Raw genomic sequence first — 26,756 nt, forward strand, 5'->3', positions numbered from 1 at the left:
ATGATTTGGGAAGTACAGAAAAAGGATGAACGAAGGAAGGATGGGCGGACGAAAGGAGGAAGGATAGACTGGTGGAAGGAGGATGGAAGGACGAATCGAGGAGAGATGTACGAATCGAGGAAGTATGGACCGACCGAGGAAGGATGGAGGGACCGAGGAAGGATGGACGGACCGAGGAAGGATGGACGGATCGAAGAAGGATGGACGGATGGCGGAAAGAGGGACAGAATGGCAGACTGAAGGAAGGATTTGATTTGTGAAGTACAGATAAAGGACGAACGAAGGAAGGATGGGCGGACGAAAGGAGGAAGTATGGACGGACCGAGGAAGGATGGACGGACCGAGAAAGGATGGATGGACCGAGGAAGGATGAACGGACCGAGGAAGGATGGACGAACTTAGGAAGGATGAACGGACCGAGGAAGGATGGACGAACCGAGGAAGGATGGACAAACCGAGGAAGGATGAACGGATGGATGGATGGCGGAAAGATGGATAAAATGGAAGACGGAGGGACGTGCGGTTGGATGTAGGGGCGGACACAGCGAAAAAAATGATTTAGGAAATACAGAGAAAGGACGGATTGAGGAAGTGCAAACGAAGAAAGAGCGGACAGAGGAAAGGCAGATGGATAAAGTACGAACGGGGGAAGGCTGCAAGGAGGAAAGACGGACGTAGCAAATGCAAATGGAGAATAAACGGTTTGTCTTTAGATGGAAAGAGAGATACGTGACGGATGGACGGAGGAAGGACGAAGGGAATGACTGACTGAAAGACGGATCGATTCAGTGGGGAACAGAACGAAGAATTAAAGGAGGAAGAAAGGATATAGCAAAGAGAGACTAAAGGACAGAGGGGCAGAGGGACGGTTGCTCTAAAGACAGATAAAAGACCGACAGACAAAGAAATAACACTGTGGGTGGTCGGACGGAATGACTGACTGAAGAACGAAGGGACGAAACGGGGGAGGGGCCGACACAGCGAGAAAATTATGGAGAAAGCAGGACGGAGAAAAGATAGACCGAAGGTTTGAATCGGTTCAAAACTCGATACAGCTCCCATAAAAACCAAATGTATATCTTGAGCCAATTCTTATACACAAAAAAAAATTGTGCACAAAATTTAATATTTTTCCTTATTTGTAGTATTTTAGCAATGACAACGAGTCAAAGAACTAAAACTTTAAAATGAGGATGCTGTCTTTAAATTAAATTTTCCATTTACTAAAGGATACCACCATCCGTTTCAAATATCGATCGCTGATCGATTCTTATTTTACTACTCAGATGACTGTCTGGATGTTACAAACATCCAGAAGGAACAGACATATAACCATTGATAAGTATATCGATTTAGCTATGTTAGTCTGTTTGTCTTACCGTCTGTCCGTGTTAATTTGTGTAAATTGTTGGTACAGGCATGTTTTTCGACCTATCGACGAAGCCTTTTGAAATTGGAAAAAATCCTTTCAAGTTTGGATATAGCTCCCATATATATGTTCGTCGATATGCAGTAATAATGCAAAAAAATGGTCATTTGTTAACTGATTCTCACGAATAGTAGCAGGAGGAATTATCTCTTGACTTTCGACATTACTGTTGAATTTCATGGAAATCGGTTTAAATTTAGATATAGCTCTCATATACATATATCGCTCGATTTTCACTTCTGGATAATCGCATTTATTATCCAATCTTGTCAAAATTTTGTACAACGCTTTCCTCTACGACTACCACAATATCTGAGAATTTTGCTCCAAATCGGTTCAGACTTAAATATAGCTCCCATACATATGTTCGCCGACATTGAGAAATATTGCAATAAAGTGCTCATTTGTTAACCGATTCTCTCGAAATTTGGCAGGAGATATTTTATTATGACTCTCGATATTACTGATGAATTTCATAGAAAGCGGTTCAGATTTAGATATAGCTGCCATATATGTATATCGCCCGATTTTCACTTCTAGAGCCACTGCAAGCGCGTTTTCGACCAATCTTCCCAGTATTTTGTGCAATGCTTTTCTCGTCAACTATCATAATATCAGAAAAGTTTGCTCTAAATCGGTTCAGATATATCTCCCATATATATGTTCGTCAGATTTTGGGTAATTTGCAATAATGTTGTCATATGTCAACCGTAGTTATTACTGTTTGAACATATGTGCTTCCTCAAAATTTGGAATGTATTGTTTAATAACCCATCTGAAAATATCCGCCTAGGTTCATCAAAATTTGTTCAGAATTGGTTATAGCTCCCATATTGTAGGATATTATACAGTCGACACTACCTGACTTTTGCCATTTCTTTCTTTCTTTTCTTTACTTAGAATCTTTTTCAAAAAAACTAAACATTTAAAGTTATTTGTACAGCTATATAAGTCTTTGACTAAGGACACTGTTGTCTTGTCCCAAAGTCAATTTCCCTACTTTCAAAGATATTTTGACCTTCATTTTAGACTTTTGCAAGCATATGGTCTCAAGGAAACAATCTTTCACCAAAGAAATGCTAACTTTAAAACTTGGAAAATTTATCATCTTCAAATTAAAACTGCTTATCTTTGGCTTGAATCTTTAAAATTAGAACAACAATTTTTTCAGTGCAAGCATATGAGATCGCCCACTATCCTTTAAAGTTTCTACCTATAAATAGAAACCATCCAGGGAAAGATTCTGCCCAGCCGAACTTAACATGCTTTTACTTTTTGTCAATAAACCGTTACAAGATTTCAGACGAAAATCTACTGTTGGTAATTTTTTTTTTATTAAAAATTCAATTTAGGTAAAATTTACATAAAAATAAATTTTACAAAAATTTCTATGAACTTTTACTTAAAACCCTAAAATAATGTAAATTTTTTCAAGTTTGAACATTGACGAAATTTGCTTTACTGTGTATAGTTTTAGCTATTCCTTGCACAAAAATCTGATTTGAAACAATCTATCAAAGTCTGTATAGATGACTACTTCTATTTAATCAAATGTAGCCAACATTTTTTAAGATATTTCTAAATCATAAAAAATATATATAAAAATTAAATTCTGGGAATAATTTCACCCTCTCCTTGAATTGACTCTGTTTAATAAACATTTCCTACTGTGTTCTGAAAGAAAATTTTTCGCTCAATCAGTTTGAACTTTCACATACAAATTTTCATCAAAAACACTAATCTATTTTATTTCCATGCCTTAGGCATCTTTTGACAAGTATAAAATAACTAATGGGAATAAATTAAATAAATAAAATGGTAACATATAAAAAACACACTATATCGAATTTCAAGTTAAACTTAAGCCCGTAACCTTGTTTTCCTTTCAACATCATGGGATTACTATGGCTTTGTGACTGGGACTCTATTTAAGCTCTACTATGAAAATGCCTTTTCTTGCGCACTACATTTTCATCGTAATCCTCGATGTCATCATTGTCCTCGTCTATCTCCACATCTGTGGGGCGTACAGGATAACCATCTTCGGGCTTGACAATTTTTACGCCTTTATCGCCAAACAATAAACAATCGAAGTTTCTGTTTAAAGAGTAGAAGGTAACGAGTCAACTTCTTTCATAACCTTCAAAACTCTGGAAACTTACCTCTCAAACAATTCATATCCTTGAAATGAACCGGACATATACATGCACACATGCATATTGCGGCCAATAAACCAAATATCATGAAACTGTATGCAGGCCTGGGCAAAACTGAATCTTGGTGGTCTAAAGCACATGGGAGGAGGATTTTTGCCAGAAACCTTGCGCTTAAACCACACATTGTTGTTGACTCTCATGCGCAACTCAAAGGAGAATTCTTCTGGCCTATAGACCAACTCAGTGCAGGAATTCATGCCAATTACAGCGAGAAATCCTAAAATTCAAGGAATGGGGAAACAAAAGAGTATCAGGGGAAATATTTCAAGATCATACCTGCACAACATTTGCACACTCCTTTGTCACAGGTGCATGGTATCCGACTCAGTATATTGTCCACTGTCACATTGGGAAGAGAAACTTGTCGGGATTCTTCTTCTAGCCTCAGCAGATTAAGACGATGATTGAGCAGCCCCAATTGTTGTGTAGCTTCGTAGGCCAAATCTTCGTTGGGTTCCACCTGGGCCTCGAAAACTGTAATTTTAGATGTTCCAATAATGACTGGGAAATTCAGACAACTTAGATTTTTCTGTAGAAGCACCTGTATCCAATTTTCTTTTTTTTCAACCTCTTTTTGTTTGTATATAAACTTAAATAAGAATTTTATTTACACATTGAGTTAGCTATACAAATCAAAAGTGCTCCGTAACTGCTATCCGGATTTGTTAGTGTAGATGGAAAATTCGATACCAACATCAGCAATAGCAATAGATAGAGCCTTCACATTTGAAGCCATACCCCCAAAAAACCAAAAAAATATTACAGACCCATTTGGTAGAAGGTTGAAAAAAGGCTGCGGTTATTAATCCTCTCGATGTCACTATGGACATACACCTTACACAGTAATCGGCTTGTTTTGTTTATTTATTTTCTATCATATTTACAATGTATACTAAATTATTTGCAATCTTTTGAGTTCTATCTAAGATATTTCAGCAAATAGGGACATTTTTACTTATTAACTTGAGGGACTACAGTAGGGATCGGACGTTCCTCTTTATGAGTTTTGTCAAATTTAAGGGAGTATTCATCCTATGCAGTTTAAAAAGAAGACCTTTATGCCAAATCGAGTCAAAAGCTTTCTCGATATTAAGGAGACAAACAAAAGTCGAAAGCCTCCTGCTTTTATTGGTCTTTATCATGTTGACCACCCTTTTGATCTGATGAGTGGTGAAATGACCGGTTCTAAACCCGTGCTGACAGTCATAAATCAAATTATTCTCCTCTACAACTGATTGAAGCCTGTAGAAAATAATGTTTTCAAATAATTTTCCTAATGAGCTTAAAAGACTGATTGGTCGATAATTGCATGGCAACCGTCTATCTTTATCCTTCTTCTATATCGGTATTCAGAAATTATAGACTTTTGTTAGAAACTCTAGCGCTGAATCAGGCAGATTTTTTATAAGAATATTGTTAATCCCATAAATTCCAGGGGCCTTCGAGTTCTTGAGATAGGAAATAAATAATTTGATTTCACCAACAGATGTCTGAATAAAAGATTCCTCATTCGATGAAACTTCCTCTTGTTATATTCTAATTTTAGAGTTGACCCTGTGTTTCATTGGACTATACATGGCTGTGGTAGTCATGCGAAATAAGATTAGCCTTTTCTTGATTGCTGCAGACCTCTTAGCCATCTACGATCAAAATCATTACTGCCGCCTTGCATCCGCTTCCCTAGCTTCCAAAATTTCCTGCTCCGCACAGGCAGATTCGACAAAAATTTTGATCACTGACAGTTTCTTTCGTTATTCACATTTGTATCAATAAGCTTCTTGAGTTCCCTTAAAATCGCCTTATATGTGACTCTGACATTCGCATAAGAACATCTCTGAAAAAGTCGCCTATATCTATTCCTTGTTGAAAATAGTAATGTGCACTGTTTGGAAAAAATTAAGTACGATGCATTAAATGATTTAAGTGGAATTGACTCTGGACATGCTACTTTTAATAGGTGTGTAAATTCTTCAGTTACCGTATCAATGTTAAAAAGATCTCAGTCATCTTAAAAAACTTCGGATGAGATTAACTTCGAGTTATGGACATTCAGCAGTATCGAGTGAAAAGTCTCAGTGAGTAGTGAGAGCTTGACGAGGTTTACCACCTATAATTTGTGTCCATTTTTTGCAGAAGTACGCTAATGTGACATGTCCGTAAATTATTGAAGACAACCCTTATTTTTATCATAGAATCCGTGGTGGGCATCTAAGAATCTTAAATGTCAGTATATGTATAATTTTATAATATCAATTGTTTTTTGCTTTCCATTATTGCTAACAAATTCTCGCTCGAAAGCAATTTATCAAGTGACTTGTTTTTACATTTGCTTCGCATTTTTGACAACTGTTACGATATAATGAACACATTTTTGTATGGGAATGCTTACGACTTTGTTCGGCGTGTCGTAAGCATTCCCATACAAGGTTAGGTTAGGTTTAAGTGGCAGTCGGCCATCAGACTCACATAGACGTTTTCGTCCATTGTGATACCACAGGAACAGAACAAGGAGGATGCCTTTTAGTACCTACCGTTAAACCATCCAGATCGCTTTTAAAAAGCCCAATAACTTGCGAATGTTCACATCCTCTAAATCAGACAGGTTCTCGAAGAAATGAGAACCTTCTAAATGCTAGTGCGGGACACACACACAGAAGGTGTTCTATAGTCTCTTCTTCCTCGATGTCCCTACAGCTTCTGCAAAAGTCGTTGCTGGCAACCTTCAGTCTGTCAGCATGTTTTCCGATTAGACAGTGACCTGTCATGACGGATACAATGACTGAGACGTCTGTTCTATCCAATGACAGCAAAGCAGTAGACCTCTTCAAGACAGATGAGGCCACATTGTTTTGGAATGCTCACAGCCCCCTCTTTATGAACATCTATCATTCGTTGCCCTTCAGGCATGGTCTTGAAAACTTAGCTTACATGTCGCTAGAGGCGTACCCACAGATTCCAGTATTCATGGAGTGTGTAAGGTAGTTCCTAGCCTCGCAAGCCGGTCTGCTTTAGAATTCCCTGTGATATCTCTGTGGCCCGGCACCTAGAACAGGTGAATTTTGAACTGTTCAGCCATCTTGTTGAGAGATCTGCGACAGTAGAGGGCGGAGATATACAAACTCGAATCAGTTTTTTTCGTTTGCATACGCTCATAGAAAAAATGCTGATAATAGCCAAATACAGTTTGCTGAGTTTAATAGTTAATCTAGGGGATATTTCATCAATACGCTCATAGAAAAAAGCCTGCTGATAGTAACAAATACCGTCTGCTGACTGTTAATGGTTAATTATGCTGATATTACAACGATACTTCTGCTTTTATAGCTAAATGCATGCAATTTCAGAACAGCAGAGCGACTACCGGAAAGTCTGTTGTTTGCTGAAAATAGCTGCTACTAAATTTATCATGGGATTGCTAAAAGGTTAGTAAAAATTAAATGAAAGGTAAGATTTTGTTTTTGTGAAAGAAAATAAGACTGATCGCAGACAGAAAAAGTACCTAAAACAATCAAAATATATGACCGTTAGTAACAGGCAAACATAATACAGTCAGAGAAATAAGTCGGCTGATAGCAAAATAACAAATTGTAGACAATTGGAAAAAAATTCTACATTATATGCTGGTTAAATTGAAAGATAAGTTGGAATATAAAAATGTTTGATTTTTTTTACTTTTTACAATATGTTTGCTGTTTTAGCAGAAATTACTGTTATCCCATTTGTAGCAAACTTTCTGCTGTTACAGCAAACATTTTTCTATGAATATAAAATCTTTTCGACATTTTTTATGGAAATTAAATTTTGTAAGAATTTTCTGTGAAAATTAAGTTTTAAAATTATTCATGTGATTATGTTAAATAACATCTATTAACTTTTTTTCGCCTTATCCTACGAACATCAAAATTACAGTTTCCGCATTGAATATCGAAAGTGATTCGGTGAGCCCAATTTTGATGTAACTCAACCGTTTTATTATTTGTTTCTAGCGAAGCGATTCCTACAGATGACTTGCTAATGCTTTTGTTAGAATCACTCTAGCCAATCCACTATTGACCTTTGATTTAAAAAAAATCGAAATGAAAAAAACAACAACAACAAAAAAAGCAATAATTAAAATTTAACATCATCTAGCAAAGCAAAATTTAGAAAGACCAACCTGCATACATACTCAAGCACGCGTATTATGTGATACTTAAAAAAACAACAACAACAATCACAACAACAGTGGACACGTTACTAACCCAACCTTACTTAAGGTCAATAACACGTCTTTAACGTAGCAAAGAGGCAACGAAAAATTTAAATTAATATAGAATACAACATAAAAAGAAAACACAAATGAAAATAAAATTAAAAACAAAAAAAGAACAATTTTTTATGGTGACCTTCAAAGTAATTTTTTTTTGTTACCTTGCGCAAGTTCTGTCGGTCAGTTGGCCTGGCCGTACGTTTTTTGTTTTTGTGATTTTTGGCCCATTGACGACTTTGGAGCATTTTTAGTGCAGGCAATTTTCGATTCTTTGGCGTTGGCGGTGGGGTTGGATTGGTGCACAAAAAAACTGAAACTTGTTCTTAGCAAAACTGAAACCGAAACCTCGCAGACAGTGTCAATCAAAAATGTGGCCAGAATATTAAAATGTCGCCAGCTTGTTGTTGTTGTTGTTATTTTAGGTCTTCAGTTCGATTAATATTTACTAGTATGCCCATAGAAGTGTGAATTTTTTTTTCTCGCAGAAACTGTTTATTCCAGTCGGGTTCGTTTTAATGTGAATTATGCCAAAGACCTGTATTCGAAACTACGATTAGTGGTATTACGTCTTATGCTAACCCGGGAAAGCCAAAAGTAAGTCATAGTAAGACATATTTTTGAACAAGGTTTAAAATTTTAGTTGTTTGAATTTTATGACATCGCAAGAATAGAACAACGCAATTTGAATGTGATTATTTATAATTTATCACTGTTTTAGTTTTACGCCTTTAATAAAATTCAAGGTTATATTTGTTATAAATTTTACTTTGGTTCATCTGGGACAAAAATACTACGATACGGGTTGTTAGAAAGATTAATGATGCAGAATACTGTTAATGAAACTTACTCTTAATGAAACATTTTAATCAAATTTTCTCGAAAGACAAAGTTTTATGACATGTTTTGATAAACCGATCTTGGATCTTGACTTCTTGAGCCTTTAGAGGGCGCAATTCTCATCCAAATTAGCTGACATTTTGTATGAAGGGTTTTGTTATGGCTTCCAACAACTGTGGTTCAAATCGATTCAGAACTTGATATAGCTGACATACAAACCGACCTCGAATCTTGATTTTTTAAGCCTCTAGAGTGCGCAATTATTATTCGATTTGGTTGAAATTTCGCATGAAGAGTTTTTAGCTTGCAACGATTGCGCTAAATATGATTCTTATCGCTCCAATAGCTCCAATAACATGGCAATTCTTGTCAATTATCCTTTGTTTGCTTGACAAATGCGATTCATGGTGGAGGGTATATAAGATTCGGCCGGGCCAAAATTAGCACGCTTGTTTATTGTTATCTTTCAGCACTTGAATGCTGATCTGCGGAATATGCCATTATTTATGTTTGTAACGACCGATCATGTGATTATTTTTTTTTTTAATTTCAGGTATTTTTTCTGGCTGCAATTTTTTTTTCTTTCAAAAAATCTTCTCTTTCATTTTTCAAAAAATCCTTTCTTTGATTTTATTTTAGTTTACTCTCATTCCAACAACCCCATTATAAATTAAGCAACAGTCATTTTCAGCAAATCAAGTGACTTCTCAGACTGCTGTTCTGAAATTGCAAACATTTAACTATAAGAGCAGAACTATTGTTGTAATAGCAGTAAACTTAACTAATAACAGTATTTTCTCTGAAGAAAAATATTAAATGAAACTTTCTCTCAAAGCAAATTTTCTACGATATTTTCTCTGAAAACAAAATCATACGACAAGATCTCAGACAAGCTGTGTCCTTGCCTGAAACCTCGTTAGGTATTGAATGGTTCGGAGAGATTCTTTCTTATTCTTACTGAGAACGTGCAACAGCAAGTGTCACCCAGCAGAGTCTTAATAATTTTGCAAGGATACCAAACTCAGACATGGTTTGAAATACCCTTCAACATATGGGGCTGTCGAAGGCGGCTTTGTAATCAATAAAGAGATGGTAAGAGTTTACCTGTGCTTTTCGGATTGAAAGTATCTTGTATGCATGGTGGAAAGTATCTTGTATGCATGGTGGAGGAAACTTATTCATCAGTAGTTGGCATATTCCGTGTTGTCTTATTTTTTATATGAGACATGCATGGTATGGTGAGGATCCAATCATCGAGTAAGCGTTCTTCTAGCCAGATCGTACGAATGCATAGCTCTTATGCCTTTTCAGCGTGTCGTCTTTGGTCCTAAATACTTCAGCGGGCAACCCATCGGCTCCTGCTGCCTTGTTGTTCTTCAGTCGGGTTACTGCTACTTGAAACTCATTATGTCTAGGAGGTAAAAACTCTATACCATCATCAGGGATTGGTTCTGCGGTATCCTCTCCACCGCCATCGTCGGATACTTGCAGCTTGGTAAAATATTCTTTCCATATCCCCGTTACCAGAATTCCTTCTTTATCTCTGCAGGAGGATGTGCCTGCACCAAAGCCATCAGTTTTTTTTGATTCATTGGTAAAAATTCCGGATTTGTGTGTTTGCGCTCTTTTACTGGATCTTTTCATAAGTTTTCGAACAAATTCCAGCTCGGGATCATTTTCAATGTTATCTATTCAAAGAATGATATAGGAAAGAATTTATAAAAGTCAACCGTGTGCTGTTTGCAAAACACTTTGAATGGCATGGTGGATCGTGATTCCTTATACGCCAAGTATCTTCATCAACACCTTTGTCAAATTGATGAAGGTGCTTTTGAATCAGGTTTCAATAAATCCTGTAACTCTCTTCAAGCAGTAAGAGAGCTGAAAGCTTTACTTTCCACTATTCCTATGCAAATATATCATCAATGATAAGAACAACAAAGACATCAACATTGTCAAACTTTTTTTTGTTGTGCACTTGAACATTCATTGAATGTCACTGTAAGTGTCCACACTCACGTCTTTCCACTTTTCCTTTTTCTTTCTACGGAATAGACGTTTCGTTTCTCTCCTTTTCTCTCGATAGCGCTCCTTCATCTCGCGTGTTGGTACTGCGGGGGTGCTCTGTATGCCGGATTCTTGGTAGAGCTGGCAAAATATCGATGGCACTATCTATACTATCGATATTTAATTTTATCGATTGATATTTTTCCGATGGATACTATCGCAAAAGTTAATTTTTTTGCAAAACTAAACAAAAATAAGCCATCCGACACTGAATTAAGATACATTGCGCCTATAGAGGGCGCAATTTTCATTCGAATAGGGTAACATTTTGTACAATGATGTTTCTCATGACTTCCAACTGGCTTTATCCACCTTTGTTTTATTTGGTCAATGCATTGATATTGCTTCTATATAAATCGATCTCCTGATTTTGACTTATCATTTTCGTTTGAAATATAGGTGACGGAGAATTATTTTTTTTATAAAAAAAAATTACTAAAAAAGGTAAACCGGAAGCAAAATATTTCAACTTCCAAATACATTCACCGGAACAAATCTGATAAAAATAACCAAAATTTCTTTCGCTATTGATTAACATAAAACCCATAACCAGAACCCGTTTTGTAATTGTAAAACATTTTGGAATAAAACAACCACAACAAACAAATAATATACTTAATAACTGATAAGAAAAAAACGAAAAAACTGTGAATTAAAGCCCAAACATACATGTTTATTTGTTTAAAACACAATAACCATTTATTGCTCGTTAAAATTGAATAAAATTTCGATATTAGCAATTCTTAAATTCTAGATTTAAAGAAGACACATTGATAATCACATTGTTTGTTTGTATGTAGTATATCTAGGTTTATTTTATGTACATATGTATGGATAGGTATGTTTAAAGCCTTGAAACCATCACAAAATAATCATCAAGTGTTGCGTTTTTATCATATTCTTTTGCTATTCTTTTGTGTTATTCTTTGTCTTGTCAATACTACATATATTCATCACATGCCGAGTTCTTGGAGCGGAAAAGGAAGTAATTCATACAGCACTTCATTCATCGGAGGTTTTCGCAATCGGTTTAGCTGTAGTATTTATGAGGCTTATCGAACTTACCAACTGTAAGCTACTGAGCTTGGTCATTCTAACCAAATTTCTGAAAGGTAAAAGGTCATATGCAAACATTAGCTAAATGACCAGATTGTTTTTATCAACACAGCTCTTATCTGTGCCATCAAGTGAACTAATGTAGTTCAATTTGTAATAGCTTGTATTTTTTACATCGTTGCGTTCTAGTCTCAATAATTTGCTTATGCTTAGGTATGAACATTTAATTTCAACTTTAGTGTAACTTTTGTAGTTTTTTGCATTATGGAATTGATTTTAAATTTACTTTTATTTAGAACTGCCTGGTTTCAATTTCTTTATTATTATTCAATGTGGTTTATATTCTAAATCAATTCAAGACTCCACATTATTGCTCTCAACTGTTTTATAGTGGTAGATGTTTTTCTTTTATTTTTCATGATTTAAATCGAATTAGAAGTTGAGTTTTAGATATATTTTTCTCTTATTTTGAAAAGTTTAAAATTAACACCTACAATAATCAAACAACATTAAGGAAAAGAAATGGTTTTGATTTTGAGTGTATATTAAAATGAATTATTTTTGCAATTGAAGTAGTAGTTCCAATAAGCTGTTCTTAATACGTTGAACTCAGTACTGTATTGGATATCATAATCATATATCCTTATTCTTTATGTTGTTGTGTTTCTTTCTTTGGTTTTTTCTTTATTGTTTAGAAGAAAAATACCCAAAAAAAATATGTTTTAATTTAAGTTTGGTGGTATAAATGGTTCTCATGTACAATTCATTGAACAAATCATAATTGTATGTATTTCAGTACATCACGATTGAAGTTTCACAACAAAAAGAAATGTTATCTTTTGACTTTAACATCAGTTCAATTTTAATACAAATAAGATTGATAAAATTCCAGCTCGAGTAAAGGGAAAAATATCCAAATTCGGTTTTCATAGGTAAAAAGTAGATGAATGAAAATATGCAAAGCAAATTCTGCCATATATGAATATGCTTTCACTCAGCAAAAGTCAGCAAATTTATAAAGTTAAAAAATACTCTTTTAAAAATTTGTGTGAACTGGTTTGGTGTGATTTATTTGATTCTATATTGAAGAAAAATATCTTGTTCCGGCAGCAATAGTTAAAAACTTGATGTCATGGACAGCATAATACGTAGTTTGGCGGTAAAAGGCTATAAAATATTACAAACAATTTTTTTGGAGCAAAAGTTTTGATGTTTTATGAAGTTTAAAGATCTCTTTTTAGAAACAAAATAAAAAAAATGGAAATAATTAAAAAACTTAAAAGAAATTTACATAAAGACTAAAAAAATTAATCTTAGAAAATATTTATTGAAGTAGTATGTATTTTTAAAATACAACACAAAAATTAAAAAAGTAAAAAGTAACAAAAACAAAAATAAACAACTTGAAAATATAAAACAACGATGGACAAATTAAAGAAAATATTTTACAAAATTTCAAATTGCAATAAAAACAACCAAAATATTAAAAGAGCATAAAATAACAACACAATGAGTGCTGTTCGATTCCATTAAGGAACAGAAAAAATATTTAAGAAAATTATTTTATTAAGAAACAGAAAAGATAAATTAATAAAAAGTCAAAGGTAAAACCAAAATTAAAGAAAAAAATAAGAAAGGAACTGGAAAAATAAAATTTAAGAAAAAAATTGCAAATTTGCCCATGAACATTCATTCCATTAAGCAACAGGGACAAAAAAACAAAAATAAGAAAAAAAAAAAACAAAAACAAAAAATACAAAAATATAAATGAAACAAGTAGAATCTTCTAAGATATTCTTACGATGGGACAAAAAATAGGGATTTCTACACCCTTAAAAGGCCATATCGGATAAAATATTATTTGAGAGTTATATCTAAACAATGAAATTTTGCGCACATATTGGAACGTCAAAAAAAAGTCTCATGCAAAATCGGACGAAACTTGTAGCTTCTATAGGCTTCAAATTGTGTAAATATCGGGCCAAAATTGTGACTTCTGTAGCTTTAAAAAGTCATATCGGATGAAAGATAGATATGAGAGTTATATCTAAATCTGAACCGATTTTTTTTCAAAATCAATAGCGTTCGCTCTTGGATCAAAAAAATTACTTGTGCAAAATTTCATGGCAATCGGACAATAAATGCGACCTGTTACCTTGATTACAAGAATACATGGAAAGACAGATAGACGGACATTGTTAAATCGAATCAGAAAGTGATTCTAAGCCGATCGGTATGGGTTTAGCTTTTATCCTTCTTGGCGTTGCAAAGAAATGCCCAAACTTATAATTCCCTGTACCACAGTGGTGATGTAGAGTACAAATATAAAATATAAAAGAAAACAAAAATTAAAAAGAAACAAAAAAAAAATAAATTTAAAATTAAAATACATTTTAAAAAAATTGAAAAAGGAACCAAAGCAAATTTAACGGGCTTTTTTGAATTGGGACTTTTTAGTTTTTTCGATTTTTTTTTTAAATATTTTTTGATTTATATATTCTAAAAAATAATTTTAAAAATGTTAAAATTGTTTTTAAATTATTTTTTAGTTTTTTGTTAAAAAAAAGCATTTCAATATAAATGCTCTAAAAATACACGAAGTTTCATCACATCTCGGATAGGCATAGACGTTAATGGGATAAGTTAAAGATTCATTTTATAAGGCCATTTTTGGTTTATCTTTTTAAGTCAAAAATGTATTTTCGAAGTTGAATTGATTGTAGACTTCTATTATTTGTTTAAAGCAAACACTATCAGGCTTCTAGAAAAATTTGAGATTATCACGCAAAGCAAGGAGTAATGAAATAAAATCTTAGAAAACTTAGTTTTTCACAGCAAGGCATTAATTGTATCCCTTTGTTTGCAGGACAATAACATGTTGTGAAGGGATAACGAAGGATGTAAGGGAAAGTAAACCAAGAACAGAACCATATTTTTATGATCGATTTAAAAATATGAAGGAAAATACCTTGGATGTAAGTGAAACGAAGAACAGAACCGCGTTTTTATGATCGATTCAAAAATGCCCATAACCCATAATAAATTGGAAGGAGAATGCAAGCCAAAAAATCTATCTTCAAAGTGGAATTAATTAAAAACTTTTATTATATGCTCAATGCATAATTGTCAGGCTCCTAGCAACAAATTGAGATTATCACACGAATAAAGGAGTTTTTCACAACAAGGCATTAATTGTATCACTTTGTTTGTGTGGTAATAACATGTTGTGTAGGGCAATACCAACGATGTAAGGAAAGGGGAAACCAAGAACCGAACCGTATTTTTGTAATCGATTCAAAAATGCCTATAACATATTGGTAGGATAAGGCAAGGTTCTAGCTTAAAAAAATCATGTTTGTCTTCTTAAACAAATTATTATGGACTGAGTATAAAAACATATGTGGTCGTTCTTGTCATGAAAATGACATGTTCCATAAGACCTTGTTTCGATATTACATTTCACCAAAAGAAACTACTTTCAAATTCCCTTCCAATCGCTTAAGCTCTCCTTCTAAGCTTTACCGCTCCAACATCTCTCGTTGTGATGTGTAATATCGACCATGGGATTCGACCACCAAGTGGGGATTATCTTATAAACTATTTACTTACTACAATACTCACTAAATAATATCCAATAGTCTTATAGTAGGTAAAAATAAAATCAACATATTTACAGTTACTTTTTTTTCAAATTCGTAAGCTTCATAAGCCTTTCTTACAGATATTTTAAGGGTTAATTTTGGATATTCCATATTAGTTAAAGTTATTCATCTATGTAACACAGCATTCGAGCAGATACAGGCGTTTGCCTGCTCATCTTATTTTTTTTTTTTAGAGGATAAAGGTGGGTGGATGTAGGTGGTGGCACTGACGCCTTACTTAGCTTAGACACATATGTACAATTCTTTGGTATATGGGAAAAGCGTAGGGATTGACAAAGTTGAGTATGAGATAATAGAAGTACGACATAAAGTAGGAATTTTTACTACTACCGGTCTCGGAGCGGGCCACCGCCAGCAGGGAGGCCACACACAACAAATAGAACACTAAACGGGGATGGCTGTTAGAGGGCATTTTGTATGGCGATTTCCTGAGGGCGCTGAGTCGTGAGCTTGATTTCTCAGTTATTCTAAATCACTACTTTTGTTTGTTTGTTTTGCTTGGCGAATTTAAACTTTCGCTTTTAGTTTCGCTGCGGTGCTGTTGTTGTGCAGATTGCGCGTGAGTTGTTCGTTCGAGCGTTATTTTTTAATAACAGCCACTATTGATTTTCTTGCGCGCTCGCTTTGACAGCGTCTTTTTGTTTTCAGATATTCAAACCGATCGTGTTACTGGCTTGGAGCCAACTAAACGCTGGCCATTGACCACCAGCCAGACAGACGGTGGCAATCGCACATTTAATCTCAGTCTACTCGATTGAAAATCAAACTTGTACGCGCTCTCTCCCCCTGGCGTATGTATTGTGAGCGCTCTTCTGCCTCTGCTTCGAGTACTTGCTTTGTTTGTTGTGTGGTGAAGTGAGCTGGGTATTCATTTAGTTCGGCAAACATTCCGTCAGTAATTTAGTTTTTTTTTCGGCGCGCATGCGTAGCATGAGTAATGTTTGAAGTTGTCGCAGTGCCGCAAAATCTTTTACTGCTCTCGTTGTTGTTATTTTCGTTTACCCCCAATTTCTTTTTGATGGGTGATAGCGCAACCAGTCATTTGCCCAGAGCGGATATTTTGTGTGTATTGAACAAATAACGAGTTCTCGTAATTTTTGTGTGATCTTCAATTTTTTTCCACTTGAAGTAATTGTAATAATACGGGGGTGGTGCAATAAATTTGGGAATAATTTAAAATTGATGAGGGGTAAAATTTAAAAGACTGTCACACACAGAATGACTAGTAATTCTAGCATATCCAACGAACATTACCTAAAAGTCACTTTCATTAAGTGGTAGGAGTTGGTGAACTACGTAAGTATATAAATTCTTGCCCTTCATGCAATGTTTAGTCGATCTATAAATGTCGGTCCGTCTGTCTGTCAAAAGCGCACAAACTATCGCCTGAGTAAGTATGGCCGTTCGAGAATTTCCACAACCTCTTAGGACAAAATTATGGTACAATTTTCTCTGAAGACAAAATTTCAGTGATATTTTCTCTGAAACAAAATTTAAGCTAAAACTTCCCTAAACAATTTTAGTAAAATATCTCCAAAGATGAAGTTTCCGTGAATACTCCAAATCACCAGATTTGACTTTTTAACCCATTATCGCCTGACCCTCGATTCCCTTTTTCAATTTTGATAAAGTTTCCTATTCGTTAATTTATATTGACGTAAATTTTTTTTTACATTTTTATACCGTACACCACGGCTGCGATACAGGGTATTATAAGTTTGTGCATTTGTTTGCAACGCTAAGAAGGAGAAGAGCTAGACAAATTGATAAGTAGCCTGATCGACTCAGAATCACTTTCTGATTCGATTTAGCCATTTCCGTCTGTGAGTCCATGTATTTTTGTAATCGAAGTGCAGGTCGTATTTGTTGTAAAATCGTCACGAAATTTTGCACTTTTGTAGGCCAAGGATGAAAGGTAAAAATCGGTTCAGATTTAGATATAGCTCCCATATATATGTATCGCACTAAATGGCCGCAGCAGCTACAATTTTCGACCGATCTGCACAAAATTTGGCACGAATTGTTTTGTTGCTGATCTTAACATATCTGCAAGATTTCATCAAAATCGGTTCAGATTAAGATATAGCTCCCATATATATGTTCGTCCGATTTTGAGAAATATTGCAGTAACGTGCTCATTTGTTAAACGATTCTCTTGAAATTTGGCAAGAAGGATTTTCCTATGACTCTAAATATTACTGGTGAATTTCATAGAAATCGGCCCAGATTTAGATATAGCTGCCATATACGTATATCGCCCGATTTCCACTCCAAGAGCCACTGCAAGCGCATTTATTGGCCAATCTTACCAAAATTTTGCGCAACCCTTGTTGAAGTTTGCTCGGAATCGGTTCAGATTTAGATATAGCTCCGATATACATGTTCGTCAGATTTGGGTAATTTGCAATAATGTTGTCATTTGTCAACCGTAAATACTGAACATATTTCCTCGAAATTTGATATAGATTGTTTAAAACCCATCTGAAAACATCCGCGGAGGTCCATAAAAATTGGTTCTGAATTGGATATAGCTCCCACAATGTACTTATGGGGTAGGTATAGAGCAGTCGACACCGCCCGACTTTTGTCTTTCCTTACTGGTTTTAATACAGAAAACAAAACATTAAAACGGTTTTCATAAATCTCACTCCTTAGAATTTTGAGAAATCTTCTGTTGGATTTTTTGGATATAAAAAATTTTCGACTTTTGATAAGCCAATTTTTCTCCAAGACATGACCTTATATTAGGCGAAATTTTTATACCCTCCACCATAGGATAGGAGTATACCATTTTCGTCATTCTGTTTGTAACTCCTCGAAATATTCGTTTAAGACCCCATTAAGTCTATCGAAAGCACGCTAACTTTCGAAGGAGTATAGCTAGCCGCATGAAATTTTGCACAAATATTTCTTATAAGTGTAGGTCAGTTGGGATTGTAAATGAGCTATATCGGTTCATGTTTTGATATAGCTGCCATATAAACCGATTTTGGATCTTTACTTCTTGAGCGTCTAGAGGGCACAATTCTTATCCGATTTGGCTGAAATTCGGCATGAAATATTTCGGTATGAGTTCAAACAACTGTGCTAAGTATGGTGGAAATCGGTTCATAACCTGATATAGCTGTCATATAAACGCATCTGGGGTCTTGACTTCTTGATCCTCTAGAGGTCGCAATTACTATCCGATTTGGCTGAATTTTAGTACGACGTGTTTTTTTATGACTTCCAACAACTGTGCAAAGTATGGTTTAAATCGGTTCATAACCTGATGTAGCTGTCATATAAACCGATCTGGGATCTTGACTTCTTGAGCTTCTAGAAGGGTTAATTACTATCCAATTTGGCTGAAATTTTGAGCAACGGTTTGTTCGATTTGTTCAGCGTAAGTTTCTCCATAAACATTATTTAAAGAAAATAATTCCCACATATTAGTGAATGATATGCATTGTATGCTGATATGATCAACCAATGCTATGAAATTAGCATACCAATGATTTATTATTCTATTGCTTTGTTGGTGTAGGTAAATACAATAAAATCCCTTGAAAGCTTCGAGCTCTTAAATGTGGTTTACGTTTTTAGGCTTTTGTATTTTCTTCCTACTACACTAATTTTGATTTTTAATGAAAATTTGCTGTCATGTATTGACTTTGGTTATATCTTCTTTTGCCATCATTATGAAAACATCCCTCGCATGCATTACAGCGGACAGAGTCAGTCACCTACATTTTATTTTGTGTTATATTACCTGGTCAAGTAAATAATTCATAAAAATACTGGTTTTTAATAAGAAAAGTCGGGGGATTCGTTGTTATTGTTGGCTGTGGGTTTTGTGGTTTTAAATGGGAAGTTGTTGTTTTGGTGGACTATCTCTACGGGTAGTGGACATGATCGGTTTTTTCTGTTTTTGTTGGTGATAAGACTGGCTTTTGTCGCACTGCTGCTGCAATTTCTCCAGATCGGTTTTATTTTTGTTTGGACTCTCACTTTTGTCCTCCTATGCCGAGATTGCTGTGGTTGTTGGCTTAGTTGTAGTCATTATATATATTTTTGTTCTTGTTGTTTTTGTTGTCTCTTCTGTTCTCGCAGACCTTTAAGGAGGGCACACGTACGTTGACTTCGACGACTTGTTAATTGAATTGTGGCAATGTTTTTGTAAACTCAGTCATAAAATTGACATAGTTCGTAGAGATAACACTTAAAATGATGTTTATTCAGGCAATGTCGGTTTTTGGAGCTCAATGCAGGGAAGATGAAACGAAATAAAATGAAATAAAACAAAATTAAAACTGTCCTTGCAAGTTTACATGTGATCAGATAGTATTGTACATTTAAACATTTTGCTGCATGAATTGTGATTTGGAGTATTACACCCAGAAAAAGTATATGTGACATAAATAGTCATTGAATTGTCAAATTAACACGAATCGCTAAGTTTTTACAGATTTTGCTAAGTTTTTACAGATTTTTAACTGTGTAATTGCAACCGTTTGACATTATAGTGCAAAATAAACAGAACTACAGCGAGAGCCGTTGGTGTACAACATCAAAGAGGCGTTTTCGCAATAAATACGATACAAATGCAACATACGGCCCTTCAAGCTGCCACACCTAATATGGTTGAAACCGAAACGCGTCCCATAGTGATTGGTGTGTGATGCGATCTCTGGCTTTCCTTTTGCATTTGCAAAGAAAATCTCCGATCATTAAACTCGTCTCGAAAGAGTAACAAACAAAAATAAAAGGTTTTCTTTCGTGAGAAGTGTGTTTTTCTAGCAAGTGACATTTTATTATACCCAGTACCATAGGATGGGGGTATACTAATCTAATCATTCCGTTTGTTCGTCTCGACATTCTGAGTCGATCAAGCCATGTCCGTCCGTCCGTCTGAAAATCACGATAGCGGTCGAACGCGTAGAGCTAGCCGCTTTAAATTTTGCACAGATACTTCATATTGATGTAGGTTGTTGGGCATTGCAAGTGGGCTAGATCGGTTCAGATTTAGATATATCTCCCATATAAACCGATCTCCCGATTTGACTTCTTGAGCCCATGGAAGGCTCAATTTTTGTCCGATTTGGATGAAATTTTGCACATAGTGTTCTGTTATGACTTCCAACAACTGTGCCAAGTGCGGTTCAAACTGGTCTATAACCTGATATAGGTCCCACATAAACCGATCTCCCAATTTGACTTTTTGAGCGCCTGAAAGCCTCAATTTGCATCCGATTTGGCTGAAATTTTGTAAATGGTGTTCTGTTATGACTCCAAATAACTGTGCCAAGTAAGGTCTATAACTAGATATAGCACCCATATTTTAGCATGATGGTGGGTTTCCAACATTCGGCCCGACCGAACTTTGCACCCTTTTTTATTTTTAGATTGGTTTATGGTCGAAAAATAATTAATTTTTATTAATTTTAATTTTTAAAATATTTGGAGATTTTACAATGCACCAACATAATGATTATTTTTGTATTGAACACCATTCCGCAAAATATCGATCTGGGACCCCATAAATAATAAGAATTCAAAAGCACGTGATGTAAAAAATTTCTATCCCCCAGGCAATGACTTTCCTTTGATACCTTATACTTAGTGTAAAGTGGTATCTGTGTCCCTCAATTGTAGGTTCCCAAATTTACTTTTATCTACATTTTATGCCCTTTATCTATCTGTTGCGATTATTCTACAACCAATGTTATATTTTAACTAGTTTTTTTTTCAGTGTATTTCCATATCTCAGGTGTTTGCATTCCTTTATTGTCATTGAGGAAAATGTCAAAGTCGACAACGTAATTAATTGGTCGAACCTTCGAAAAGTGAAAGAGTCGTCAAAAAAGAAATGTAGTTTTTTTTTGTAAAAACAAGGAAAGGAAATTTTAATGCTATGACTAACTCAAACAAAAAATGTTGCAAGTTCCCAACCAAAAAAACTGATTTTGGCTATAAAATTCATACCAACTTCATATAACTCTGTTTAAAAGTTGTATGCAAATGAGTTTATTCAAATCGCCTAAGTATTCTTAGCTAAACATAAAATAATTTGAATATCTGCATGAGGCTATACAGCGGGTCTTTATTAATGATTAACCGAACCCTAGTATCACCTTCAAATTTGTAGCTAACCACTGCAATGCGGAAGTAAACTGAAGTAGGGTTTCAGTTTTGATGTGAGATTAAGACGGAGAGGTTGAGTTATGTTGCGGAGATTAAGACAATCAAGTTTTTCACCTCAGCTCTCTTTTGCTCTCCCTCTCTCTGTTATGCTCATTTGTACTTCACCTACATTTCTAAGGTGTTTTTTTTTTCTTTGGTTAAAGATGCGCTCTTCATTATCAAAAACAATCAAAAGATTTCTTTGAGGTAGGGCTTTATGTGCAAATAAATGTTTTCTTTTCATTCATATTCGGCTTCCGTCAGAGAAATGAATCGTAGTAAAATCATTAAGCAGACCATGAAATTGTTGGCAACAGTGGGCGATAGTTTTTCAATTTGTGAATTTTTTTGAAATTTTCTTTTGAAGAAAAAACTGGTAAAAATTGAATTTAGTACACAAAATGGAATTGTTGTGGACTATTGGATTATTGAGGACTGGAGGCCACTGTAGCGCAGAGGTTAGTATGTGCGCCTATGACGCTGAAAGCCGCCTGGGTTCGAAACCTGACGAGAGCATCCAACAAAACTTTCAGCGATGGTTACCCCCTCCTAATGCTAGTGACATTTGTGAGGTACTTTGCTATGTAAAAACTTCCCAAAGTGGTGTAGCCCTGCGGCACGTCGTTCGGACTCGGCTATTAAAAGGAGGCCCCTTCTCATTGAGCTTAAAACTTGATTCGGACAGCACTCAGAGATGTGTGAGAAGTTTGCCCCTATTCCTTAATGAAATGATCATGGGCAAATTTGTTTTGTTTGTATTGGATTACCTGGGTATTCAACATTTTGGAAAGGGCAATACAGGCAACTCTTGCCCTATACAACTGCAAGAGAGCCATTGGCAAAGTTGGGGGTTTAGACGCGTGTCATACATAGGGTATATACTGCAGTTACCAGATCTATAATGCTATATGGTGTTGTGGTCTGGTGGACGGCGCTCCATAGTACTGTTCAATACTTAACCGGATCCAAAGAATGGCTTGTTTGTGCATCACAGCCGCACTGAGGACGACACCATCTGATGCACTGAATTTAATTCTTCATCTCTCTGGACATTGTGGCTACCCAAATTGCAGCGATTACTGCCGTGAGGTTAAGGGAGCTTTCTCATTAGTCATGTGGCGGCTACGGACACTGCTATCCCTGATGCAATATCCGATGTTCCGGGCCGTGCGAATTACACCCTACCTGAGGCGCTTTTTGATAAAAAGTACTGTACAACTATTCCTGATAGAACCGATTGGAATTACGATATGCCTGTTAACAGAAAGTACGTAGACTTCTATACGGATGGTTCCAAACTAAACGACCAGGTGGGCTTTGGGGTGTACTCTAAAGATCTAGAACTGGTCATATCGAAAAGCTTACCCGACCTATGCAGTGTGTATCAAGCGGAGATCCCTGCAATGAAGGAGGTGATATAAAGATACTATGTCATTACGACGATTGGCATAAATATCTTCTCAGACAACCAGGCAGCCATTAAATCCCTGGAAAACATATTTCTGAACACAAAAAAACCGCCCTCGACTGTCGCAGATCTCTCAACGAGACAGCTGAACAGTTCAAAATTCACCTGTTCTGTGTTCCGGGGATACTGGAATCTGTGGGTATGCCTCTAGTGGCATGTATGCACTAGTTAAAGCGATCTGGATGGTTCAACGGTAGGAACTAGAAGGCATCTTCCTTCTTCTGTTCCTGTGGTATCACAATGGACGAAAACGTCAAAGTGAGTCTGATGGCAGACTGCCCCCTCCAGATGGCATAGGGATCTATCACATGGCATCAATTCCTCAGTCCTGGGCAATATAAATTGTTAGTTTTATGAACGAATCCTTAGGAATTGTCGAAGTGCCCCCTTAGCATGTCAAGTTACAAGAAGCATATACAAGTTATCCGACAATTACGATATCTATGAAGCGTATGATGAGAAGCTTCCTGCTTCACTTATTCATGCTGATTAGAACTGTGGGGATACTTATCTAGAAAATTGCTATGTCTAAGACACTGCATATGGTTTAGCGCATACAAATATTGATACAGTATGTTATGAGTGTTTATAACAAATCATATTGTTTTGTAAATCAGACTCTAGTTTGTTCACTTCATAAGTCATTGAACCCACCATGGTTGTTTTGAGATGTTTGTTTTCATTTTGTCAAGAGATAGCTAACTCTTGGGTTTCGGAAGAGACTTTTGGGAGATTTTGGTTTTTTTTTTGTCAGTGCTTGAAGCTGTCATTATTTAATATTCAATTTGCTACACCATATTTGTGAATGAGCTTTTGTGATCTATGAATGCATTGAACCGATTGTTTCTACACTTTTATGTTAATTCGGGTTCCCGTTGACAAACGAAATATCTTACCATATTTGTCCCACGAGGAAGTAGTTTGAAATGCATGTGTCATTGCAAATAATTTTTGACTTGGTTTGAATCTGTCTTTAACCGGTTGTAATAGGGGAGTCTTAATAAGAAGAAAATGTTGGGGGTTTGCAGGGCATAAAGAAGAAGAAGAAGGAGATAAGTTTATAAGAAAGATATATCTAAACTTGGGATGATTACATTACTTCTTGAGCTCCTAGTAGGCACAATGAATTCTACAATGTACAGCATTCAATTCATTTATGGCCCGAATCGGACTATTGCTTGATATAGCTCCAATAGCACATCAGTTCTTATTCATTATTCTTTGTTTGCCTAAAAAGAGATACCGCGTAAAGAACTCGACAAATGCTTTTCATGGTGGAGGGTATATAAGAATGGGCCCGGCCGAACTTGGCACGCTCTTACTTGTTTTAATTACAGTTAATACAACTGACAATAAATACATTTATAACATAAGGACTGGCTGCTAGGGACTTCGCCCATAATATTGGAACTTATGGGCTCAACTTAAGTTGGAATCCTGAACATTACTATAAAGTTGTGTTAAATAATTGCTAGAAAGGTAATGTGTATTTAGTTTTTGGGGTCTTAGGCCAATACTTCAGGAAGTTAAAAACGATATGATATGACATATTGGAAAGGATATAAGAATGAGGCCTCTTCTAAGGCAAAGGCATGTCTTTTTAAAATAATTGTATTGCATGGTTAGAGTCAATTTGATATCATTTATCTTCTGACTGTCTGACCTTTAAACCAATTTTTCATGGAATGCTTATTTATGTGTGTTACTTAAAACATGGTATGGCTTGGATACCAAATTACCAGCAATTACCCAATTTTCACATAAACCCACCAATAGAATACCCTCCCACACCGGCAATGGATAGATTCATCACAAAAACAATATTGGGATTGTAATCAATAGTTGCCAAAATCGAGTAGTAATACTGCTTCACATATTATCTGCGAATACCTTCATTCCATTCAACTTTGAAGTTAATTCTTCACGTTTCCAAAACTGGCATGCATGCATAGCTTCTCTTAGATTGGCAAGCAAAATAAAACAACAACAACAACATGCAGGAAGGGAAATCATGATTTTTTGTTTTCTTAAAATTGATTTCACATGATTTACCGATCAATAGATTTTCCAACAGCCATTCACGGGCTTCCAACCACCAATCCAAGCGAATGAGTAACACGGTACAATGTTTTCTTTTCTTATTTTCGTTTGGGATGATGATTTCGATGACTGTGGCCGGATAGGTGAACCACTTCATGCTGCAAATAATTTGTGGTGTCATGCTGGTCAATTGAGTTGCAATGATGACCAACCGTTAGTTAAGGCTGCACAAAGTTAAGCAAATATTCAACCATGCCAAGGAGATGTAAACAGACGTACGTACGGACATACACCCGCACTTATGGCCAAAAATCTATGCCAAAATAACGATAAAATTTCCGATTGTGGGTTGTTTGTTCAAGTTCTTACTTTGCCCCAGCCAAAAAGAGTATGATGATGATGCTAGCTGGCTGGCTGGCGCTCCAATTGTTCCAAGGCAAAGTGGCAATCACGTATTGATGGTTAAGCTAATAAATTGGTTACAGACCCTCAGCTTGTTGTTGTTCTTGTTAATAAAAAAAAGGAGAAATTTTACGGCGGTTGACTGGATATGGGAGCTGTATTGTATAGTCATTTATTGAATGCATGTTAGTTATGGTTAGTTCTATGATATCGTTATAGTTAAGATTCTTGTTGCTTCATATGAGATCTCTTTGAATCTGTTTTTGAGCCGTTTAATCCCAACTCGGTAAAACGGATTGTTTTTAAATTATAATTGCTTTTATTAATTAAATTGACTAAAACTTCATCATACACAATAGTAAATTCGGATAATTCACACCATATTTCCACCTGTACTGTAATTATAAAGTTTTATGTCCTGTGCAGGCATTCAATAAAATCTCAATTTCAATTAAAAACAAGACTTTAATTCGAGATATCGGTCTATATGGCAGCTAAATTCAAATCTGGACGGATTTGGGTCAAGCTTCAGAAAAATTTCGAAGAGCCTAGCACAACTCACTGTCCCGAATTTCGGAGAAATCGGACAATAAATGCGCCTTTATGGCCCCAAAACCTTTTATCGAGAGATCGGTCTATATGGCAGCTATATTCAAATCTGCACCGATCTGAGCCAAATTGAAGATGGAAGTCGAAGGGTTCAACCTTACTCACTGTCTCAAATTTCGGCGACACCGGACAATAAATGCGCCTTTTTTGAGCGCAAGATCTTAAATCGAGATATAGGTCCATATGGCAGCTAGACCGATCGGGGCCAAATTGAAGAAAGATGTCGAAGGGCTAAACACAACTCACTGTCCCGAATTTCAGCAAAATTATGGGTCTAAGGCCATAAATCGGCGGATCGGTCTATATGGCAGCTATATCCAAATCTAGACCGATCTGGTCCAAATTGAAGAAGGATGTCGAAGAGCCTACCATAACCCACTGTCCCAAATTTCAGCAAAATCGGATAATAAATGTGGCTTTAATGGGCCTAAGACCCTAAATCGGCGCATCGGTCTATATGGGGGCTATATCAAGATATAGTCCAATATAACCCATCTTCGAACGTAACCTGCTTATGGACACAAAAACAGAATCTGTGCAAAGTTTCAGCTCAATATAT

The 26,756-nt window shown here is 35.7% G+C and overlaps 1 protein-coding gene across 1 annotated transcript; it reads right to left on the bottom strand.

The window, feature by feature from the left end:
- Positions 1–3,357: 3,357 nt before the first annotated feature.
- Positions 3,358–16,003, bottom strand: LOC106082335 (uncharacterized). Its single transcript, XM_013244782.2, has 5 exons — positions 15,847–16,003; positions 15,467–15,474; positions 3,922–4,105; positions 3,592–3,862; positions 3,358–3,526 (listed from the first exon to the last, which is right to left on the bottom strand). The coding sequence occupies exons 1-5, from the start codon at positions 15,926–15,928 to the stop codon at positions 3,358–3,360; spliced, it is 714 nt and encodes a 237-aa protein (XP_013100236.1). The 5' UTR covers positions 15,929–16,003.
- Between the last annotated feature and the right edge of the window lie 10,753 nt (positions 16,004–26,756).

The sequence above is a fragment of the Stomoxys calcitrans genome, chromosome 5 (assembly GCF_963082655.1).
Source record: "Stomoxys calcitrans chromosome 5, idStoCalc2.1, whole genome shotgun sequence".
Lineage (NCBI taxonomy): Eukaryota > Metazoa > Arthropoda > Insecta > Diptera > Muscidae > Stomoxys > Stomoxys calcitrans.

What these genes read in the sequence shown, in the direction of transcription:
- LOC106082335 (XM_013244782.2), bottom strand. Translation starts at nt 15,928, where the DNA reads ATGCCCTCTAACAGCCATCCCCGTTTAGTGTTCTATTTGTTGTGTGTG. An exon ending in AGTGTGCAAATGTTGTGCAG is followed by an intron (nt 3,863 to 3,921) that starts GTATGATCTTGA and finishes CTTGAATTTTAG; the next exon opens with GATTTCTCGCTGTAATTGGC. An exon ending in GGATATGAATTGTTTGAGAG is followed by an intron (nt 3,527 to 3,591) that starts GTAAGTTTCCAG and finishes CTCTTTAAACAG; the next exon opens with AAACTTCGATTGTTTATTGT.